General features: G+C 40.4%; 1 protein-coding gene across 2 annotated transcripts in view; it reads right to left on the bottom strand.

Moving 5' to 3' along the window:
- cntnap2a (contactin associated protein 2a) overlaps positions 1-24,340 on the bottom strand; it is a 421,874-nt gene that overhangs the window by 25,961 nt on the left and 371,573 nt on the right. The window contains exons 19-23 of one of the 2 annotated variants that reach the window (XM_084710438.1): positions 22,270-22,488; positions 18,511-18,540; positions 15,026-15,262; positions 7,758-7,991; positions 6,584-6,717 (exon numbers count right to left, since the gene is read on the bottom strand). In XM_084710438.1, coding sequence (XP_084566564.1) covers positions 6,584-6,717; positions 7,758-7,991; positions 15,026-15,262; positions 18,511-18,540; positions 22,270-22,488 — 854 coding nt within the window. The remainder of the gene's footprint in view (positions 1-6,583; positions 6,718-7,757; positions 7,992-15,025; positions 15,263-18,510; positions 18,541-22,269; positions 22,489-24,340) is intronic. The other variant, XM_084710437.1, reaches the window with a different exon arrangement.

The raw sequence follows: 24,340 nt of genomic DNA, 5'->3' as shown, positions 1-24,340 counted from the left end.
AGAGAGGAGCACCAGCACAGAAATTAAGCAATATGCTGCTGTGGACAAGGATCAGCAACAAAAGGATTTTTAGCCACTAAAAAAAGTCTATTCACTGTGTTCAGTTCACTGACTCTGTCCACAGCAGTACATTTCCTAGTTCCTAGGTTATGCTTTTCCAAACCGGGGGCATGCTGACTGCCATCTACTGGAGAGGAGAGGAGAGGAGAGGAGAGGAGAGGAGAGGAGAGGAGAGGAGAGGAGGAAACAGAGATGAAATGTCTGGTGCCTGAAGGGATTCCTCACTTTCATCTCTAAACACTTGCAGTGTGTGTGAGAGAGGTTGAGAGAAAGGGGGAAGCCAGAGTTGGAGAGATGGGAGTTTATTTTGATCTCTCCTTGGTGTGCCTTTGATAGCGAGCTAACCTGACGAGACCTCACAAACTGCTTAAAAACCAAACAAGTGCAAACACTTTGTGCAAGTGGACTCTGTATGGCTGAGCAGCAGCAGGTATTTTGTGTGGGAAATAGCACTTGAAGGTCTGTGAAGGTGTTAAATGCATCAAAGTGATCTTTGTTATCATATTTTGAGGGTCTGCTTTCTTTATCGAAAGACGTGATCTTTCTCTTTCAACCTCCTCTTCCTCCCCTCTTTCTGACTCTTAATTCCTTATTTTTCTTTTGCTCTCCATCTCTCTTGTGCTCCTTGTACTCTCAGATTCCAATTACCACACTCCTACTTGTCTTCCCACTTGTTCTCTGTCGTGTCTTTAAACTAAACAGTCACCCGTCTAAATGCCTTTAAGATTTGCAGCCCTGATAGCAGAGAAGTGAGACCTCTGCAGCCTCAGGTAAACACTCGACTCGCTCTTTTAGCCTGGAAATTGAATTTGATCCACTGGCGGGCCCACCAGCATTACTGACTTTTATTGCATCTGACTCATATCTCTGCCTCTCACTCATGTTGTTATGTCTCAGATGAAAGCAGCTTCTGATGAACATGTTAGACAAATAATAATGGGCTGGTTGAACAAATGCTGATGGTGAGGCTTAGGCATTTTAGGCTTTAATAACACAATAATTTATGATCTAATTTCAAACTGACTGATTAATAAGTGCACATGATAATTCAGTTTGAACACTCAAAAACAGTTTAAGTTCTGCACCTTTGGTCTGATTCTGTGACATTTCAAAGAACTTACTGAATGACTCAAGCTCCATCCAATGGTTGCATTACAGAAATGGTCTAAAAATGTTTTGCAATAACTATTTAAACCTTTGCTAACTCATTCTAAGGCCCCTTGCAGTGATGTTGATTGGGTTTCAATCTAGTATGTCCTCAGGACCCAGAAGTGGTTCCCAATAAAATATGTTTTTTTTTGACAAACTGTAGTGTTAAACTTGTTTTTGATGTAATATGATTAGAATTATGGTTATAGTCATGTATGTTGGAAATGTATCTGTAAATAAAATCTGACAACAAGCATTTTTGCGAAAGTATGTCACTTTATCATGACATACTAATCTACAAAAATTAGTTCAGTTGTTGGCCATCAATATGTTTGATCTTTTTCTGGGTGGTGTTTTGAAGCTTTTAACTTTTACTGATTATTCTTGACAGTGGCCATGTGAGTTTATTTACCAGGGTTGTAGCCCTGATTGGTGAAATGAAATCTGTGAAATCTGTGCTACAAGGATTGGTCTTTATAGAACAAAAGTACCAGTGTTGTGATGACTGAAATTAAGAATGCAGGATCTAATCTGTTTCTTTTGTTTATTTTTATGATTTCGACTCAGATTTGTTCGCAATGTCTCATTATCAGGGGAAAAATATGTTCCTTGTAAGCGCCAATAGTGAGTTTATTGTGTTGTTTTGAATTTTAACACATGAGAAACACAGGATGCATACCTAGAAACATCACTGCCCATTGGGGAGTGCAAACAAGCATTAACACAACATTAGAGCAACATTAGCATTCATTGGGGTGCTCCTGTAACTCAGTTGGTAAAGCATGAGCCCCATGTACTGGGACTGTCAGTCCTCTGCAGTGGCTGCTGGTTCAGCTCCTGCGTGTGTCCCTTCACTGCATGTCATCCTGTCTCTCTACCCTGACTACTCTTCAGCTGTTCAATAAAGGCAAAAAGACCCCCAAAATAATTTAACAAAAACAAACATTATCATTCATTTGGGAATGTCTGCTCTCTCTTTTAGCTCTGTTTGAGTCTCCACCAACTCCTGAGGGAAATATCTTGCTCTTTATCTGCTAAATATTCCACTATGTTCATGAACTAGCTGCTAAATCTCTGCTGTTTGATGCTGGGCACGTAATGTAAAGTGGGTTTTTAATGATTCATGATCCCTTTCACATACAAATGGTCATATAATGCTCTGTTAATATGATAATAATGGTTACCACTGCTTGAAGTTCAGACATTGGTCACCTTTCTGTGTCTGCTAGATTAGAGAAATAACTGAGCAGACTGGCATTTTCTGTTGGTGCTACCTACTCACTGCCTAGTCCTGCAAAGCACTTCTCTTGTCGCTGTCATCCTGAGCAGGATGTGTCCCGTTTCTCACAACTCATTAGCGTGAATGAGAGCTGCAGTCATGGTTCCTGGCCAGAAGTAAATAAACTATTACTAAAAAGCCCTCGAGGGTGTGAGAAGGTAGAAGGTGGGTGGTGTGGAGAGATAGGAGGGAAGAAGTGGAGTGGACAGACGAATTAGACTGAATAATGTTGATTTTGTAGTGTAGCAGTGTGAAGCCTTTGTAGTGACTTGACCTGACAAGATCTCGCCTGTGCATGCATGTCTGTTGGTATGCATGTCCACATCTGTTTATGTGTGGATATTGAGTGCATGTTTGTACCTTGGAAAGAGCCCTGAGGCGGTGAGGCAACATGAAAAAGTTTTTCTCATCAAAGTTATCTTTGTTAGAACACCTTCTGGCTCTACTTTTCATGCCCTATCTACAAACTTCATCTATTTTTCTCTCCTCACCCCCCCCCCAACTGCTCCCTTGCTGATTCCTGTTTTTTTTTTCTTAAATCCAAATTACCACATCATGCCTCCAGTGTTTCTTTTAATTCTCTGAACAGTCTTTAATGTTTAAGTGCTGAACCTATCATTTTATGGAAAAAATTATCAAAGGATTGTTATTTAGAGTATAGCCTGGGCACATGGGGAGTGGTAATAGTTAATATTTCAGTCACACACTGAACACTGAGGCTGAACATTGATATTTAGACACACGACTACGCTACGATCAACCAGTGGAAGAAGACAGCGTGCGCATGCATGTGTGTGATGAAGAATCGAGCAGTTGCTCCAATCACTTTTTATGCCAGCAAAAAGGAATGTGTTATGTTCAAGTGCTCCCACCGGGGTGATCAGCAGCTGCAGGATGTGATTTGCTGAGAAAATGAGGACGATTTCCATTGGATGTTTCAGTTTAATTTTCTTGCTGTCAGAGTTTCTCACTGTGGTGCCTGATTGTAGGTGATGAGATTCCAGTATGGATGGGGTCATCGCTCCATGTACAGATGCAATGTAATGATTATAGGTTTTCCAGTGTGCTGTGATTCATTCTGGCCAACATTTTACTTCACCTTAATGAAAGCAACAGTGAAGGGGATTCATTTAGAGGTGTAATTATCATAACAGAGGGTGACATCTTGACCACTGTAGCAAGAATTATAAAGAACACAGCTAATTACAAATTCACTTATTATTATGCATTATATACACATGCTATATTCATATCATCATGTTACTATATAAGTGTTTTCATTAGTGTATAACCACCTGAAAATAACAATCGTTGTGTTTTTGTTACCCTTTGTATACATTGACTGTGGGTCCTCTTTCACAGAGTATGCCATGTTGCACCCAGGTGTTTCTACGGTAGCCCAGAATGGACAAACTGTCACTAGCAGTGACATATATAGAGATGGACATCATGACAGCTCCCCAAAAGTGAAGCCAAAGCATCTCCATCATCCTCTGATGGCTGGCTGCTGTTATTTCTGCTATTTTAGGCAGCTCTTATCATACTTATTTTTGTTCAAGTGTTATTTTTTCTGATCAGTTTGGGTTTTATTAGATATTTGATGCTATGAAAAGTGGGTGTCATGTCTTGATTGACAGTTGAGCTCTGCTTGTGACTGGGTTGGTCAGCTGTGTGGGAGAGAGGGTGACAGTGTGTGTGCAGTGGGAGGAAGCGGAGATGCATCATCAGTCTTTATTAATATCAAAGGACTCTCGATATGGCCTTCACCACTGTAGTTTCTTGTACTCGCTTGGCAGGCAAATTGGTTGAATTGGTTGTTATTTTACCACTAAACGCCACTAAATCCCACAATGGTCCTTTAATGCATTATCAATAACAAGCATTCAATTGAAAGTGGTTTCTACTTCTCTGAGTCTTTAGTCTAAATTACATCCAGCTCCTGTGCTGCTCTGGTCAGTGGTTACAGTCACTTCTCCAAACTTGTGCCTGCTGCAGCGTTTTTTTTGTTGTTTTTTTTTGTTTTGTTTTGTTTTTTTTGTTGTTTTGTTTTTCCATCCCTCTATCATGGTTTTCAGTGGCCTGTTTGTGATTGGATAGCAATATTAGCTACACAAATGAGATGGAAGGTTTGCATACTAATTAATTAAATGCATACATAGGTAAGAATGAAATTACAGACTTGAAAAAATAAAAGTATAAGTACCCCCTGAAAAAGAGACTTAATTACAGCAATTTGAGTGGTTGTAATCAGTTACTTCCATGCCTGTCTAAGACGAATGCAAGTGAAGAAATTCATCCTGACCGAGATTCTGTTTATTATAAAGTTTATATTTATATCTTTTATTGTATATTTCATTCATTTCCTTTCTGCCCACACATTATAACTGTTTTCATTTAAACACACTGCAAATATGTTGTGATTCATGAAGAGTATTTTCATTCTTCACATACATACTAATTATTCTACGGTGTGTAATGCAGTGATTGGCTTCATTATCTGTACAATGTCTCCCCATTCTCATAATATGCACATGTGTTTTCATTTATTTTTCCAAATATGTACTTCTATGACCTTTATGTATATAAATGTATATACACATATTGATGAATTATCCATGAAAATATCATGAAGATGAGACTGTAGATAAGATCTCATTTACCTGCAGGGAAATTAGGTTCTGTCAGCATACAGAGAATAAACAAGGCAGAATGTAACAGCTGGTACATCACTAATAGCCAGTTTATATTAAGTTATTAACATGATGCTCCCAGTAATTCTGCAGATAGAAGGTGAGTCAGTGGTTCTAGTTAATGCCATGTCTCCTTCTTGCCACTAGGGGGTAGGGGGGCTCTCCACAAGTGAATAAGAGAATGTTTCACTCTGGATGTACAATGTAGGGAAGGAATCGTGGAATTATAATATGCACACTGTGTAAACTGGCTGCACAGCTACAGAAAATGTAAAATCCTATGAATGCTATTTATTTATTTTAATTTACCTTTATCCTTTATTTAACCCATTTAACCCCAACAAATGCAACACATTAACCAAAAATCCACAATAACAACAGCTATTCAAACATAGTGGCCTCTCAAGAAAAACAAGCATATGTCACCACATTCTTTATGATGCGCATATAACAGAAGAAGTGTCCAAACATGATATTCAAATGACAAATTCTACTGGAGGACATGCAAACAGAAAGAAACTGTTGCGTAGAGGTTTTGACAATTCCTTTTTTGGTTTTCATTTTTGAAAAAAAAAAAAAAACCTTTCATGGCAAACTGCCAATGCAACTACAAATTATTTCCGGATACAACCAGAACTACAGGTTTTACAGTTGGTTTCCTTGAATTGCAGCCTGCAGCCAAATGTGAGCATTTTAGCCCAGAACAAAGTCTGTAATAGTTTAGCTGAATTCTCACTCCATCCTTGACAGCTACTGACTGAGGCTTGGCTTTATTGATCTGCACTAAGCTGTTTAGCTGCAAGAGCACACAAACAACCCCCATACCCCCCCAACTCCCCCACCCCCTACATCACACAAACACAGATACACATACACAGATATGTGCAAACACATTGTCATGCAAAAGGACAACAAACAAAACAAGCACAGTCTCTCTCACTCTGTCTCACACACACACACAAAGCCACACATGCTCTTAAAATACCTGCGTACACACACCCAAATACATGCAGCCACAATCACACAACAGCGTGTGCTCATACAGACACACACAGATCGATGCATTCTCTCTGTTGCTATACTTAGGCTGTCTACTGGAAGTGGATTAACAGTGGCAGAGGACAAGCAGTTTCATCACAGCAGAAGACAGAACAGGACACTGCAGGACTCTGACTTAATGCAAACCACCGAGCTAACACTGGCCGGGCTTGTGTCATTGTATACTTGTGATTGAGAGTGTGAGTTTTTTTTGCGTGAATGCAATCCCATGCACCCCTTGGTTGCTTTGTTAAATAGGATCTCGAAATGGAAACATAAGTCCTTTGCGTTCTGAGCATCAACAAAAAGCTTTCAATATGTGTTGAAGAGAGCTCAGGTGTGTGCGTGTGTGTGTGTGTCTGTGTACCTGAATGGTGATGCTTCTGTCGACACGGGACATGTTAATGCTGTGCGGCTGTCCATTGGCCAAGTTACGCTGGTCCACATCTATAGCAAATGGCTCCTTTAGACCTCCCAGGTTGTACCGCACCTGTAGTGAACCTGCAGACACACAAGCCAGTGGTTTGAAAACTTGTAGATTTTTATGAACCACTCAGTGACCTGCATTTCATGTGTCGCACAGTACATTTCATCGACACCAATCTCGCTGCCCCATGTAACGTTATCTTACCTGAAGTGTTTTATCCAGTGACTACTGGTCTTTTTTATCAGTCGTGAAGATATGTAAAATTATGTTTAAAATTGACAAACATCTTACAGTTCAAATGGGCTCAAAAAGAAAATAATTTGTCTCTCACCAGTACAAGCCAATCAGAAACAGAGTAGGGCAGGTCATGACTTTGCCCTCTGCGGAAAAATGGTATCTGTAGCTTTATGTGAAATCGCCATAGTTCAGTGCCTTTTTTCAACATAAAACTTCATTGTGACCAGTCCAAGGCACACAAGTGTAATAATCATGTTGTTCAATGAGGATCTCTAAATGCCACATCCATCAGAAATTTGAGTGTACTTACTATATTAATACTTGAAGACACTTTAGACTAGCCAATTTTAAATTCATTTTGTTAAATGTAATCATTTTTTCTTCCAAAAGCATTCTGATTGAACTGAAGACTTCAGGCCAAAATGTAGTTTTCTGTTTGAAGAGATGGCGCAAGCAGGGGGTGAGGAGTAGTGGGGGAAACCCTGGATGATTCAAAGGGCCCTCAGCTTGACAGGGGATTATAGATATTTGCCCCCCCCCCCGCGAGTGTGCAGGGGTGGGGCAAGACCATCAAGCAACACTGCCTGTCAGTGTGAGTGTTTTGTAGTTTTATTTTGGTGATTGTGCACATTGATTGCTAAAACGCTAGATGGTACTGTAAAATTTATATTCTATCTAATCAAAGCACTCTGCTGCCTGTCAGCTGCTCAGTGGGAGGCTACAGACTAGGGAGGATTTCTGAAGATTATAGAACTTTCCAAACTGCGCTGCAAGGACAGCCTTTAAAACTGAGCACTTTGCAGCACTAACAAGCATTACTCCGAGCAAACTTCTCAGTAGAGGGTAATAACAAACTGCGTCTGTGTGTAGATCTTACCATTCTGTCTTAAAACAACAGCCAGATAGTCCTGCGTCTTGGAGCTGACGTACATCAGAATAGCTGGAGCATTGGATGTGCTGAAACTAAAGGCCACGTCCTCCTTCGTTAGATTCACTTCGTGCGGCATCAGCTGGTGCGTCAGGATCTTTGTGTCCCTGCTGGCTCCTGCAAATGCTTCAGGCATGAAGTTGTACTTGACCAGCGTTCCTGCCTCGAAGAAACCCCCAACATCTGGGTGAGATGACAGAAGAAATATGCAAAAGAAATTTGAAACAGGTGGGTAATGCAGTCACACTTTATTTTACACTAATAAGACATAACAAGCCATACTTTATAGCCAATTAGATGGAAACTAGAAATAAGATGTGTTCTATTAGACCTTTATTAGACTTTATTAGAGGGTAATTAGGGACACATTACCACAGAACTGTACTGAAAACTAAAGTGAAATCACATATCTGCTACTTTCCCATTCAAAAACAATATGTGAACCTGATCTACCAAATAAAGGCCAAGATTGAAGAGGAATATTTTGCTTATGGTCGCACAGTGCCAGTACATAATGTGACTTGATCAAAGAAGTAAGCAGCCATCTTGGCTACTCTTCTAATTGTGATTGGGACCAGCCAAAAAGTGTGTGTCTCAAGTAAGAGATATGTGATTTCACTTCAGTTTACAGTACAGTTCTGTTGTAATGTGTCATAATTACCCTCTAAGAAAGTATAATGAAGGTATAATAAAGAACATATTAATTCTAGTTTTTGTCTAACTTGATACAAAGTACATCTTATTACGTTTTATTACATCTTATTATTGTACTGTAAAATAAAGTGCCATCGGCAATGGAAGCAGGCGAGCACACACAAATCTAGCAATTACTGATTTCCAATGTGTTTACACCACAAACAGCAGGATTAACATATTTCATAAAGCTACGCAAAACACAACAGATGTATCTATGCATGAAAAAGCAAGGATGAAAGAAAAGACAGAAAGAAAAAAAAATCAAAATGAAGAAAAACACCTTCCATCAGAGAGAAGCCACGGGGAAACTCACACATGCCAAGACACAACAGGGTAGACATATTATATTGCCAGAGAGAAATAAGCACACACATAAATATGGCTGTGTTCATGAGGTGTAGTAAAGTGGGTGTTAAATTGCTGTTCTCCAGCATCTGAAACCAAACAATGCATTGTTTACCAGTACAAGAGACCTAATGGCATATTCCAGCCATTCCAGGGGGCTTATTGATTCTTGTAATCAAGTGTTGAGAAGAAGGGATCTTATTTTTTTTTCTATACTTCTGTTTGTTATCCTCTTTGTTTGTGTTTAAGAGTGTGTATTTCTATGCATGCACGATGTCCGCGTGTCAGTTACAAAGCAGATAAAAGGTGAAATGTGCGTGAAATGAAAGAGAATGGTGGTTACAGGGAGAGCGGCGAGCCTAAGGTGGTGTGTCTATGTGTGTGTAAATGCCATGGAATATTTCTTGACATGTTTGCCTACCCTCAGTTGCAGCAGTGAAAATGTACAACTACACGCAATACGAGTGAAGAATACTAAGTGAACATATTTATGCATCTTATTTTAAAGCTTCACTTCACCCATCATCTCCCACCGGACACAGTACAATAAATACTTCAAGCTACATTACTTAAATTTAATAGAAGGCTTATTATTAGAAAATGGGCGAGTTCTCAGACTGGTATTGACGTACAGGCGAGACTTCAACCCCATTCAGCTACACCACAATTTTATCCTCTATTCTGCCGTGCACTGATATTGTTTCAAGCTTTGGAAGTCTGGGGAGACCCATTTTACCAATTGTTCACTGTTAACCAGGCAGAGAGCTTGTGAAGTTTTTTTTGATGCGGCTGGATTCTTCACTTCGCTGCCAAGATGCTGGTTATAAACTGAATCTGACTTATTTACGTCAGAGCAGCGAGCTTCATTGAATTCCTTACAACATTTACAAAACAAATCAGCAAAACAAGCCGCAATATGGACGAAAAAAGTTTGCCTCTTGGCTCGCAGATACATTAACAACGTATGACCCAACTATGTATTAACCTCTTGTCACTGTGATGTTGAAAAGCAGCCAGAACATAAGATACAGCGTTGGCTCTTCCAATTTCACAGCTGCAGGTTCTGGTTTGGGCTGCTGTTTGTAAATCAAACCCGAAGCCTCTGCATGAAAGTCTGTTCTAAGTTCTTAGCAACTTTCAAACTAGTAATTTATTGTAAATTAGACACACTTCATTAAAAATGTCCAAAAATTACTGTTTTCATTTTATTTGTAAATGCATACTTGAAATACATTGAGATATGCAAGTTGTAGAGTATTAGACTTAGTAATATTCATACAGCTATGGGGGAAAAGCTAATGCTGTATTATTTTTGTCAGATATTTTGGAGGCCTGTGCTTTCTAAATGGAAGTAGTAGCCCACTTTGTTTAATTTCTAAATGTATACACAGAAATATGTGTGATTTAGATTTATTAGGCCTATGCACTTTTTAGGTTAATGTTGTATTGGACTTAGAATAGAGAGTTCAGGTCAGGTATTGCATATAATACACAGCTTCCACTATCTTTATGTGCACCATCAGCAAGTTAATGTTAGCATCGTCAGCTGGTTATGGTTATTATAGTTTGGGAGGCCAGACAAACTGCAGAGCATTTTATGATTTTGTTAGTGTCAGGTCAGATCTGATGTTTTGACTGAATTCTGTATGATTTCTTTACTGATGTTAGCAAGCTAATGTTAGCATTAACACCTGATTCAGTTATTATCTTGTCTGAACACAAGTAGTATTTTCTGCCATGCATAAATGTACACACAGGAAGTATGTCTTTCAGAGCTAGCACTCCTATCCATTCATTTTAGAGTGCGTGAGAAATATTAGATTACACTATTGTATATAGGCTGTTGTTGCTGTTAAAAATAATTTAAAAATCTACTTTACTTTACTTCATAATTTGAGATAGTTTTATAATTTTGTCAGGTCAGGTGTTTTGACTAAATTCCACATGGCTTCTTTTACTCATATTTGTTGTCTATACAACTATTACACCTGAAAGTGTGTGGGTGTAAATAATTAGTGACAACTAATGTGTTGTTGTGGTGCATCCTATTTTAATTTAGCGGTGTGTAAATCTCCACTTAGCAAACACATTATAACAAGGCCCCAATCTTGCCATCCTCTTCAGTTCAAAAGCTAAACACTCTTACATTTTATCTTTACTCATACAAACTGTAGATTATGTGGGGCCTGTCTGTAACCTGTCTCAGCCTTCTCTGCCCTGCTGAGAAAAAAGCAGCAGAGACTCTGACTATCTGCCCAGAGCCTCAGCAGCAACACACACTTGTCTGGAAGCATAAGAGGGAATGAGAAAACTCCGCTCCAGGGCAAGGACTCTTTATGTGTGTGTGTGTTTTATGTCAGCGCATGAAGAAGTTTTGGAAAGGGAATTTGTGCAAGCATGCCAATCTCGACAGGTACGTATGAATGTGGGCGTTTTTGTGAGTTTTTTTTGTGTGTGTGTCCATGTATATGTATGTACATGTGCACACTGCGTGACCCTCAAGGGCAGAAAAGCAGACGAATGAGAGTGTATAATAATAATACTGCGGGGTCCCCTGAGCAGTGTGTAAATATGGATACAATGGAAATGCACTATGCAATTATGGCTGGCTTCATGCATTTTTCACTCGCTGGGAGAATGGGGAGAGAGGGGGAGATTAAAGAGAGCGAGAAGGGGAGAAATTCGGAAAGAGAAAACAGGAGAAGGGCAACTGGGAGAGAAGAGACCAAAGGAGAGGGTCGGAAAAGAAATGAGAAGGGGGAGGAGGCGAGGAAGAAATGAAAATGTGGAGGGAAAAGAGTAAAAAAAAATAAGGAAGTAGTGGAAGACGAGGGACAGAGCAGGGGGTATAAATGGAGGAAAAGGAACAAGGTGAGGGAGGAGAGGAGGGAAAACAAGAGAAAGTAGGAAAGGTAGAGAGAAAAATGAGAAAAGAGGAGGAAAGGTAGAACGCTCTTAGAAAAAAGGGTTCCAAAAGGGTTCCTCCTGGAAGGCTGACATTTTACCCAGAATCACTAGCTTCTGAAGAACCCTTGTTTGAAGGAAGGGGTCATCATAGGTTCCTTGTAAGACTAAGAGTTCAATTTATAACCCTTTTCATGCAAATAATATTTTTGGAGGAGTATCTTTTGTCTAGGATTCTTTGTACTATAATATATATACATATTATTATATGAGGTGGGTTCTCAGTAGATCTCAATGGTTAGGTTCTTGTTAGCACTCTTAGAAGGTAGAAAGATTCTGGATAGAACCCCCATAATACACCATAGAGGGGTTCTCCTTTAAAACCTCTCATTGGGGGTTCTGTGTGAAACCTTTCAAAGATACTTCTAGATATAACCCTTTATGCGGGGTTCTAGGTTGAAGTCTCTCAAAGGGTTCCAGGGGGAACCTTTATAAAAGGTTTTACTAAGAACCAAAAAGGGGGAACCTATGGGGAGGAGAATTAGAGGGGATGAATCGAGGATAAATGGAGCAGGAGAAAGGAGATGAGGGGGGAGAAAAGAAAGAGAAAAGAAGGTACATGTGTGAAGAGTGAGGGGAAAAGATGAAAACAAAGAGCATGAGGGCTGAAAGCAGAGATGAGTGAAAGAAGAAAGGAAGAGACAGAAGGAGAGGGAGGAGAGTCATATGTCATGCACAGAAACAAACAAACACAAGGGTGTGCTCTCTCCCTTTTTTTCCCCTCTCTTTTTCTGACACACACACACACACACACACACTGGCAAACACAAACACACACCCTTACACAGACAGTAATCTCTATTCTCTAAATCCTGAAATGCCTGATTGGTTATGACAGAATTCAGAGGAGGTCTTCTCATGTCTTACACTAGCATATCACCACACACTGTCACCCTCTTCCTGGGCGTGCACACACACACACACACACACACACACACACACACACACACACACACACACACACACACACACACACACACACACACACACACACACAAACACACACACACACTTTGGTTTTCTGTCATCTTGTCACCCCCCTGCCACGAGCACAGGGGAAAAACACTATTCGGCTTTAGGAAACAAATTAATTCACGTGTCGGGGATCAACTCTCTGACTGGGAGCTAGCAGAAAGCCTCTGACAGCGCCGCTGCTCCTCTCCCCAGAGCATTTTATGAAAACTTGTTTTGGGAAGTAGAACTTTAATGCTGTATCTAATGAATCCCTGTGAAACAAACATGATGTTTTAGCAATATGCCACAATTCAGGAGCGAGACTTTTACAGTGTGACACTTCTCATCCCTGAACTTCAAAAACTGAGATGCACCCTGCGCTTAGTGAAGTGACTTGCATTTTGTCTTTTTCAGTTTGATCTCTCTGCTCTGTATTTGCACAGTTTATCATTCAGTGAGTGCACTCTAAAGTCAGGGAGAATTGGTGGGTAAGCACAATATCACTCTCAATCGATGCCTTTTATCATAAGCCCAAACACTTGCAACACCGACAGCTCCAAACTGAATAGGAAGTGAGGACAATCACAGAGCACAGCAAAAATCACAGTGGGTTGTCAGGCAATGAAGCTCATTGAAACATAACTGCTCCAGCAGTAATCCTGCTGCCATTAGACTCTGGTTTTGTGAACTAAAGAGTTACCGTGCCAGCAATAATGTGGGTTTATAAAGGTGCCCATCCTCAAACAAAGGTATAAGGAAGGGAATAAAGGGAAGAAAAGAAACTGCTACTGTTAGATTCTTTAGGGAATTGCAATAAACCCTGCAGTGCTGGCAAAAATGGAAAAAAAATCCAACATAAAATAAATACCTGAAAGCTCACGCAGGGTAGATAGATTTGTCTTGTCACTGAAGTTTTGAAGATGAAAAGCAGTGTGACACTCTGCTGGTGGCATTTACAACAATCAGCCACAACATTAAAACCACCTGCCTAATATTGTAATATTGTTTAGCTTCCCCTCGTGAAGCCAAAACAGCTCTGAACCATCACGGCACAAACTTGACAAGACCTCTGATAGGCCCTTTCCACCGACATGGACCCAACCCCATTTCCAGTTCAAGCACCTACTTTTGAATCATTCAGAGAATTTCCGCCTAAAAATAAACAGAACTTGAAAAATTGGTTACCACCTGGAACCCAAAAAATAGTAGGTTTTCCTTGGGAACCAAAGTGGTCCTATTATATCCTGCAGGTTGTCTGCCATTGTGCAGCACCCTCTGTTGATGACACCCTTGATTACAATGGTACTGCTCAAATTCATGCATGTTCACTACATAGTACCAAGGTTCCAAGCATCTTGAATGGAGCTGGTTCATGAATCAGAGCTAATTTGGTGGAAAAGGGCCCTGAGTGTGTCCTGAGGTATCTGGCACCAAGACCTAAAGTCCTATAATTTGCAAGGTACTACCTCCATGGATCGAACTTGTTTCAGCATATCCCACAGAACCTTGATCAGGGGAATTTGGAGGCCAAGTCAACACCTTGTCAACACCAGACCACCTTCTTCCATTACTCCATGATCCGTCAGCGGACAGAGGTCAGCCTGGACGCTCTGACTGGTGTACGTTACACAGCCCCATAACACAACATGCTGAGATGCACTGTGTGTTCTGACACCTTCTATCAAACCAGCATTCACTTTTTCTGCAGTTTGAGCTGCAATCATTTTTTTGTAGGACAGGACCAGATGAGCTAGCCTTCACTCCTCATGTGCATCAGTGAGCCTTGGGGACCCATAACCCTGCCAAGGATTCACCCGTTATCCTTCCTTGGACCACTTTTGGTAGCTAACACCCCACAAGACCTGCCTGACCCAGTTGCCTCACCATCACCATTCGGCCCTTGTCAAAGTCAGTCGGTGCCTTCTCTTGCCTATCTGTCTGGCTTCCAACACATCATCTTGTAGATCTGACCCAATCCAATGAAAATATGTATAAAGGAGTCAAAAAGTCTGCAGGAAAGCCCTCGTGGACTTGCCTCAAAGTCTGTGAGTCTGTAAGAGTGGGTATTAGAATTGAACCACGGACTGTCCACTTGCTGCCTAATATCTCCCACCCCTTGACAGGTGTGACTGTAAAGATGATCAGTGTTATCCACTTTATCTGTCAGTGGTTTTAATGTAGTGGCTGATTGGTGTATAGTGCCATGATCTATGTATTCAATTAGAGACTGGAATAGTCTTTCCTAAAATGCCTCTCACCTCTGGTGCAGAATGGGCCATCATAAGCGGTGGCGGTGCAATCACACAAGTAGCCGTTGTACTTCTCCACGCACTTCCCTCCATTTTGGCAGTACATCCCAAAACTGGTACAGTGGCCTTGGCAACCGGGCTTGACCCCTGGCGTGACCTTGGCCCTCTCTTCCAAGTCGAGCGTGATGCCATTCATCCGTAGGGCTCGGATACAACCTAGGAAGCCCCTCTGCCCACCGGCAGCACCTGAGGAGTGAGGGAAGGTGGTATCAGTGTAACGTAGCATTCAGTTACATTACATGATCAGTGTAACAGTGTAGCATTGGGAGAGGGAAAGAAAACAAACACAGAGAAGAAAGGGAGGGAGAATAGAAACCAGGGTCACAAAAGTCATTTTGAATGCAAGAGGCTCTTTTAATCTCTTTTAGAAACGTTAATATCCTAACGCCTGGAGGAAGCCACTGATGTCACGTTAATCGTTCCAACTGTGACGCCGTTCTTGAAACAACCTTCAACTCGTTTGATTTCTTCGCTAATTAAAACAGCCTAATGAACACTGTGTCTTAATGAACATCTCACAAGCATACACACGCAAATGGATGCATGAATGCACGTATGCATCCACATACAACAGACAAGAACACATTTGAAAACACACCACACACAGCGCACCTGACTTGAACAAGTCAATATAAGCATTAATGCTTAGCCTTGGGGTGTCGATAGCCATTCCTCTAAAGTGCTTCCATCGTCATTCTGGCCTTGCACCATTACAGTCTAACTACCCATTAACTTGGACAGAGTAGGGGTGTTAAATAGATTAATGTGAACCTAAATGACTATAGCAATAAACACACTCATAAACATACACCCAAAGGTATAGATTCAAACGTACACAATCACACCCACAGAGGACAGTTACACTGTATGGACGAGTATGGGCACACACTCGCGCACACTATCATTAACAAGAGCTGAGGGGCATTTTAGTTATTAAAACCTCTCAATTGTATCCTTTAGACAACAGAGAAGTGTCCATTCATGAAGACGTGCTAAGGAGACATGAACACATACTCCTGCGCACACAGTTTCCTCCCTCAACAGCTGCATTCCCACATACACATCTGCCAGCTGAGCTGTACAGGTAGCACACGGATACAATACAATTACTAATACATGTACTTTGATTTTCTCCAGCCAATACATTATTCACGTGTCAGGATGCAGCTGGGTTTTCACGCACTCTCTCCACTTTCCATTCCCACAACGGATCTGACTTTTAGTAGACCTGTTAATTAATCCATTTTGTACCGCTGATTGGCTGGAGGTTTCTGCCACCTGTTTACCCAGGTCGAAATCAGTCTCTGATTAAACGGACAGCAGGCTCTGAGGCCTGCCGAGACCAGGGCGGACACGTACACAGGTACACGCACACATACTCTCACACAGGTGCATACAGTTTCTGTATAATGCTCACAAATGATGTGTAATAGAGCCTGACTGATACTGACTGAAGTCAATATTGGCTAATCACAGATATATTGGTTTTGGTGCATGTGGTAGCAGCACAGAGGTGGCCAGATGGGCCCACTGAAAATCGGTGGGAGTGGGAGTATGGTGCGGTGATAGATGATCAAAAGCAGCTGAATGGCCACACATTTGTTATTTTCTTGCACATTAAAGGCGCAGTAATCAATGGGGGCGACCCGACACTGGTCCGATGAGTCAGGAAGGAAAAAAAAATTCCTTCCATTTGAAACAAAAAAATATTCTATGTACAAAACAGATACAACATGTTTCAGCTTTAATCAATTTTCATACCAATAACTATAATGAAGCAGTGACCTGGTGGATCAGTCCAGACTGACCCGGCCGTCCTGCAATCCCTTAATGATGTGCAGTGAGTGCATGAGGCGGCACTCCCTCAGACTTCAGTTCTTCACTTCACTCCCTCAGCTGTCATTATTACTAATGTTATTGCCATCTCTTCTCTTTTTTGGTGAAAAACAATAACATGATGCCATTTCACATTGATGAGAAGTTTTCAATGTAAATGTTGGTGAAATGATTTCAGAACGTGTATCAGTTCTTTTTAAACATTTTCAGCACATTTTAATATGAACGTGATAATAATGATTACCATGATCCTTCTGGACACTAGGATCATAATAGGAAAAATTCATACTGGTTCATCTCCGTTAACGTGAAAGTTTTGAAATAGAACGATTAAAATATAATGCATGCATTTCATGTCACTTTCAGGGGCCTTGAAAAAATTTCTGAGGGGAAGCAATTGGTCTGTGGGCCACACTTTGAGAACCTTCTTTAGAGTAAACACGCACAGACACACAGACACACAGACACACAGTCACACCAAACATGACACAGAAATTTAGATAAGTAAGCAGTACAAAAGTTACACACACACATGCGGACACAGCATGTGTTTGTGCCTTCTTACTAATGAGTGTGATGTGAGTGTCTCAAGGATGTTACTCAGTAATGATGTGCTAATGAGGAAACACTTTATATTCATTAAAATATGTATAGTACACCCACAGATATACACAACATACACACAATATGCAACAGCCAAACACCTAATTAAAGGAGAACTCATAAAATGCGACCTTTTAACCTTCACTGTGTGTGTGTGTGTGTGTGTGTGTATTTTAGTGTGGATTCTACATTACGGAATAATGATGTACCAAGGAAAAAACCTGCAGTATGCACTAAATTACTGTATACAATTTTGGGAATGGGCATACTGTACAGTGTGTGGATTGTTTTTTTTGTTTTTTTTAAGCCTGATCCACCCACACAGATAAATTCCCTATTTACACCAAGAGGCTGCACATCTGCTGCTCTGCTTTTCTTCCATTATCATTGTATAACCGGGTTAATAGACTGACTGTGTTTCCTTTCTCTTTTTGTTTGTCAGTTTGGTGCTCAGGCGATCCCCAGAACAATGTTTACCCACTCCATGTTTATTACTTTAGGATCCCATTTGTATTGGTTTAAGATGAGTATTTCTGTTTCATACGGTCTAAATGGCATTTCAAACATCTTCCTAACCTACAGAAATTTCCAGGGGGGGAGATGTTATCATATAAATACCATTTCACCTGCCCAGTACTTCATATCTGTTGGTTTACAGCAATGTTTTTTCTTTGCCGTCCAACTCTTGTAAAGGTCCATAATGGGTTTGCTTTTGATGGATCCCCGCATGGAAGATGTTCTTGTGTATTGCAATAAGCCTGAGTCTACAATAATTCCTCTCACCTGTGTGTTAATGTGTAGTATAAATCAAAAAAAGTGGCACCACAAGAGCATGAGCTGTTATATTTCAGGAGATTAATCCTGGCTAAACTGTAATCACCACCGCAACAAAATCAGATGCAACAATACACACTTGGTTTGACCTGTAGGTGAGGTATATTTGCGTTGTTATGTCTGTATCAGTGTCACAGAGATACTCATTAAATGTTACCTACTGTCTTGGCAGGTGAGCGAGGCAGGTTTCCCTGTGACAGGTGTTGCACACATGCAGTGAGAAGCAACAAACAAGATGTCGATCCATGAAGACACAGGCGAGCGAAAGAAAAAACAAAGCAGAAAACAATCCAACCATGAGAGAATTGAGCAAAAACATGCAAAATCATAAAAAAAACTGTGAATGTGAGCATTAATCAAGAGGGAAATCAAAAGAACAGATGGTGGCATTAAATGAATAGAATGTGGCGAGATTTATAGTTATGTGCATGTATGAAGTGAATTGGGGAACTAAAAGTTAACAGTGTGAAGTAAATGACAGCAGGCTGATGGTATAACATTTACTCTCAAGGCCATTAGAGCAAATGAGCCACTGTGCAGTAAACACTAAAGCAATCAAATGCTTGATGAGGAGCATATTGATTGAGAACGAGAGAAGGAGATGATACAGAGACGGATATGAGAACAAGGTGAGCTAAATAAAGCTCCGTTATTTCACTACTGTGTGCTTACATGAAATCACACAAACAGATCTTTTTATTATTATAGATCTTGCGATAGTCGCATGTGTGCGTGACCAACGGAGCTGGAGCAACTGTCAGGAAAATAAAATGGGCAAAATGGGACTCAGGCTGGCCAAACAACGGACAATCAGAGGCTGTTGTGCCCACATAGAGAGGCCTGATCCTGGATCAGGGTGCTGCATCTGATGGGCAGGAGAGGAGGCGGACTCTGCGTTTACATTGATTATGCTTCGTGCACAAACACAGTCAAAATTAATGGACTCTTTTTCCCTAATGTTGCACTTTTAAAGCCAAGCTGTCGACTATATATCATCAGAATCTTGTTGCTGCTGTTTACATTCAACCTAATGCAAATTCAAATAAAGGCATGACAGAATTATTTGCTGGGTCTATAAATGTATATGTAGTTGTAGGTTGTAAACAAATAAAAGATACCGACTGCGCTACAACGTTGACTCTAACTCTCTCAATTCTTTCATGAAATTTGGCTTGTTATAAACCAGAGAAACTGAATATGGAATCAAGTATAAAATATTTAGAATTTCCCCTTTCGGATTATGATTCATTATTATGAAAACAAGCAACCAGTACTTTTCTTAATGTGTGTTTGAAACACACATCAAGTTATAAACTATATAAAAAGAGAAGTCTCAGAAGCTTTAACTTTAAAGCAATGCATGCTGGGAAGTCTGCTAATATGCTGAACATGTTTCTTTAGAAACTTAATTTAATGAGCTGATTGAACTCGGTACAGTATATTAATTCAATTCATCATTTCAAGTCAAGGCACAAAAGTTAGAAGAACTCATGATTAGAAGTTCTGAAGTGTTCTGAAAATAAATGCTAGAAGTTTTAAGTTAAACTTGAATAAGGAAACATGGTATATTTACATTAAGTGTATGAGAAAAGATTACTTGATTCAACTAAATTCCTGAATGATTTCTTTTTACAGTGTATTGTTATAAAGCTACCTGGTTGCTTGCAATATTCTAATGTAGAACAAAATGTTCTAAATGAATGACATTGTTTAAACTGCTGTCCTGTTGTCCTCGTTAAGTTTATACAGTTAGGCAAACCCAAGATATTCACTTACAACACTTTTATACTCTTCTGTGCATCTGAAAGAAAACTGAGACTATACAAAAAACCTCATTCAAACCTCTGCTGGCTGTGTCTAGCAGTGGAGGTGGCTTTACAGTAAATTGCTTCTGTTGCCTGGCGGGGATCTGCACTCCTCTAGTTATAATCTTTTTTAGGTTTTTGGATTGCAATCTACTGCACTACATTCAAACAGCCACATCAGTATCAATCAGAGATGACATGTGAAGTGACAGAGGATGTTTCAGGGAAGAATCAGGAAACTTCAGACCAAATCTTGATGTCTGCTGGGCTCTCCCTACTCTTTTCTAAATCTCTCGATCAAACACAAAAGGATCTCTATCTTTTCTGGATGTCAGAGGCCAAATCTAAACCAGTTTTCTTTAGTGGCTGGGTCACTTCCTGTGTGTCACACTCTAACTTCCCAAAGAAACCCTCAAATGAGGATTAAGCAGGGATTAGAGATCAGATATGAGAAGGTGCTGTCACCTTTGCTTCAAGTCTCTCTTTGCTTTTCCTCTTTCTTCTGCTTACTCCTGTGTTTGTCACACACAGCAGGCCTGAACCTTCTCCCGCCTTCCTTCGGCAGAAATGCCAGAATGCACACATGCAAATGAGGTGACGGCCGAGGCGCTATCTAGAAGCCATTACATCCCCGGTTTCATAGCTGTGAGTCGCACAGTGACGAAACCTTTCTCGCCCCTTTTCATTCCACTAAATGAAAGTACAAATACACTGAGAGGCAAATTGGGACATGATAAGGTGAGGGTGTTTCAGCAGCATTAGAATCAGCAAAAATGATGAGACGATGAAATTATATTATAAACGGGGATCACGGAGGGTAAGGCTATCACATCGGGATGCCTGATTGGAATTTGGAACAATCTCCTTTAGGCAGAACTTTTTCCATGAGACAGTAGGAACTCCATGATCCGGCTCAGCACTTTTTCCTTCTATCCGCAAATCCCTGAAACTATTTTAGCCCCGGAGTATTGACAGCTCAGCACAAAAGGTAAGAAGAGACAGAGAAGTGAAAGCATAGGGAGAGAACTGGACAGATCTTCTGCCATTTGAACTCTTGATGAGCTTGAGAGACGTCGCATGGAGAGGAAGATGAAGCTATGAGGAAGAAAATGTAGGCATAATTGGTGTGATATTAAGGGCTGATACTGATATGCATGTACAGTATGTGTGTGGGATAGGGAAAGTCAGAGGGTCGATATCGTCTTTATACAATGATAGTTTCTTAATCCAAAGAAATATAAAGTCAAAGTATAAATGAAATGACCTCTACAGTAAGCGAATTAAGTTAGGTTTAGCCAGCACAAGGGCTCAACTTTAACTTTATTAAAGCACTGAATACTTACACAGATGAGGATGTGTGTGTGTCCAAATGTGTGATTATCCTAAAATGTGAAAAGGCTGTTTCTGTGTGTGTATGTGTGAGTGCTGGATTAACTTAATTAGCAGTGGCTCTGGCTAAACTGGACTGAAGCCTCTTAAGAGAGAACCCAGTGATTTCCACTAAAGGCAGCTACAACTTTAACTTCTGAAACAATCAGACGTCCTCACAATGGATGTCTGCATCTGAGGGCAGCGGTACTGGGAATACAGACAGCACAGACAGTGTTTTAATTCAATCCAATTATATGAATGATGAGAACTTGGGCACACATAAGAGGTCGTAATTATAGTGTGTTTGTTTCTGAGTGTCCCTCCCACACAAAGTGGATATTAAATGTTCAAAATGCAATCAAATGTGTGTACATGAATCACTGTCGGACATTAGAGCTGGGCTGCAACAACAATGATGAACTTTTAAGCCTGATGAAATCATGGTTTAACTTCAATTTATGTTGCACCAAACTTTTAAACTATTTTAAAATTAAGATTATATTTACTGTTAGTTTTTTACACTAAACTAGATTAAATGTAATTCTGTGGCAGCAAAACGTTAAACTCCATTTTAAAATTTGATCCAGCATTACCTTTAAACTTATACTTGATGAGATTTAACTTTTTCAATGTCTACCTTTTTGAGATGGACTGAACAAAATAATCCTCTACTGAGCCATCATGAAGAGGCTAACTAGGCTGTTTAGCTGTGTGTGTGTCTGAGTGTGTATGCACGTGTCTTACCCACGTAGAGCTGGCTGAACAGCTCTAGCCGTGTGTGTCCCTGCGCGGGAGCAAGCTGAGACGCCCGATACGTCTGATCCAACTGAAGGACCGCCTCTTTGACATTTCGCTCGGCCATCACACGATGCCACTGGTCATCATTGAGGGGTGTGGCCGAATGTACTGTCAACTCCACGGGTCCGTTTCCAACGTCGAAGGAGAAGGAGACAACTTTAGGTGCTGCAGAGAAAGTATTAGACAAAGACTGAATCAATTGACCTGAAATTTTAACTCACATCACAACTTTCTAAAACTCCCTGCTCTGTTCTGTCATAGTCCACTCTGCAGGTAAATGTGCGTTCAATTTCTAATCTATTGGCTCATTTATTTCAAGGCCATTCATTTGGCTTGTATAGATTTCAGCTTTGCAATACACGGCTGCTCACAGCTTTGGACAGGACTAATCTCACAGACAGTCGATAGATGCCAGGAACTGTTGGGTTTGCATGACATAAAGTTGTATCGCAGCAGTTTCCACGTGGTCTTTTTGCTTTTCTTGAACATTCAGATGTTTCCCTAGAGGTTTTGTGGGAGAGAAGAAAGTCAAAGGGCGAGAGACAGAACAGACAAAGAGCTGAAGTGGAATGACAGAGTGTGTAAATGAACAAAGAGAAGGAGAGAGGAGGAAAATGAATGACAAATGAGTGCAAAGAACGAGATGGCCTTGTTTTTCTGCATGATTAAGTTTCATCATCTTGAAGTAAGTGGATTTGTGTGTGTGTTTGGGTGTGAGTGTGAGTGTGTGTTTGAGATATGTTATGGAGAAATACCATGAAGTTTACTGCCACTCCGGAGTTCAGTAGACTTATATTTCAACAGACCAACAGGGGGCACTGTAATATCTTGTATGACCATGACAGGTCAAATGTCCATCGATATTTCTGAATTAGCTTGTGTGTGTGTGTGTGTGTGTGTGTGTGTGTGTTTCAGCCTACCACCTGTCCATTCCAGATGTTTTTGTCACTGCACTAGGAAGGTCACTGTTTGATGCCTTTTAACCTCTCTGCAGGGAACAGCGATCGGTCTACACACTGTATGTATGTGCATGTTACGACAGAAAACCTGTATGTGTCTGTTCTTACAAAGTCATTAAAGCCCTCTTCACACTGGACTACTATTCCCAGGGGATCTCATGTGATTTAGAAATGACCCACTCATGTCTGTGTTTCCTTCAGCACATTTGCGCAGGATGAGTAAAGTCTGTTTGTGTTTGTTTTTTTACATGAATGTACAGACATTATCCCTTGGATATGATGTCAAGGCTCTGCTTAACATCACAGTTTCAGAAGGGAAGTGTCTGTTCTTCAGCAGCCACATTAATAATATAGTTTATTAATGTGGCTGCTGCAATAAGTTGTTTTCCTACTTTCTGCCTGTGTTGCAAGGATAAATACACATTTACGGCTCAAAAAATGTTTGGGGTTTTTGTGTGATTTTTGTGTATACAGTTGCAGCTCACCTTAAACATTAACAGGCCTATAAACTGATCTCACAGCTGTTGACTGCTGTTCAGCATATTGTGTGCTATGATCAAATTTCATACTTGTTCATTTGTCTGACAACAGAAACAGATGTTCAACAAAAATGTCCACAAACTAGATGCCAATTTGCACAAAACTAATATTATCACAGGACCTCTGTGTTTGGCCAAATTCATGGTTCTTGTTGAAATGTGAATCGAAATTTTTCTCCCAAAAAAAGAGTTCATGAGTCTCTCACATGATTTTTTCATTTTTTCCAACAAAGACATTTATTGTAGTTTTACAAATTCAAGTTTTGTACTTTCATAGATGTTCGGAGATGCTTGCTGTCTAGACAGGGCTTTTCCTCTACCATTCCCCTCGCCACCCTGTATGAAACACAATATTTTATTTATTTTATGTTGTGAGTTCTTCACGTTCAGATATTTATGTTCAGGGACCTTTATTTTGAAATTTTATTTTAAATGACATGCTTGTTTCCACTGCCTTGTCTTTTCACTCAATCTGCTATTTTTCTGCCTTCTTTATGCTGCAGAAATCACTAACAATGT

This window comes from Lutjanus erythropterus, chromosome 21 (genome assembly GCF_056507025.1).
Source record: "Lutjanus erythropterus isolate fLutEry1 chromosome 21, fLutEry1.hap2, whole genome shotgun sequence".
NCBI classification, from domain to species: Eukaryota; Metazoa; Chordata; class Actinopteri; order Lutjaniformes; family Lutjanidae; genus Lutjanus; species Lutjanus erythropterus.
Note: the sequence above shows the minus strand (reverse complement) of the source record. Positions and strands in the feature narration are given on the sequence as shown.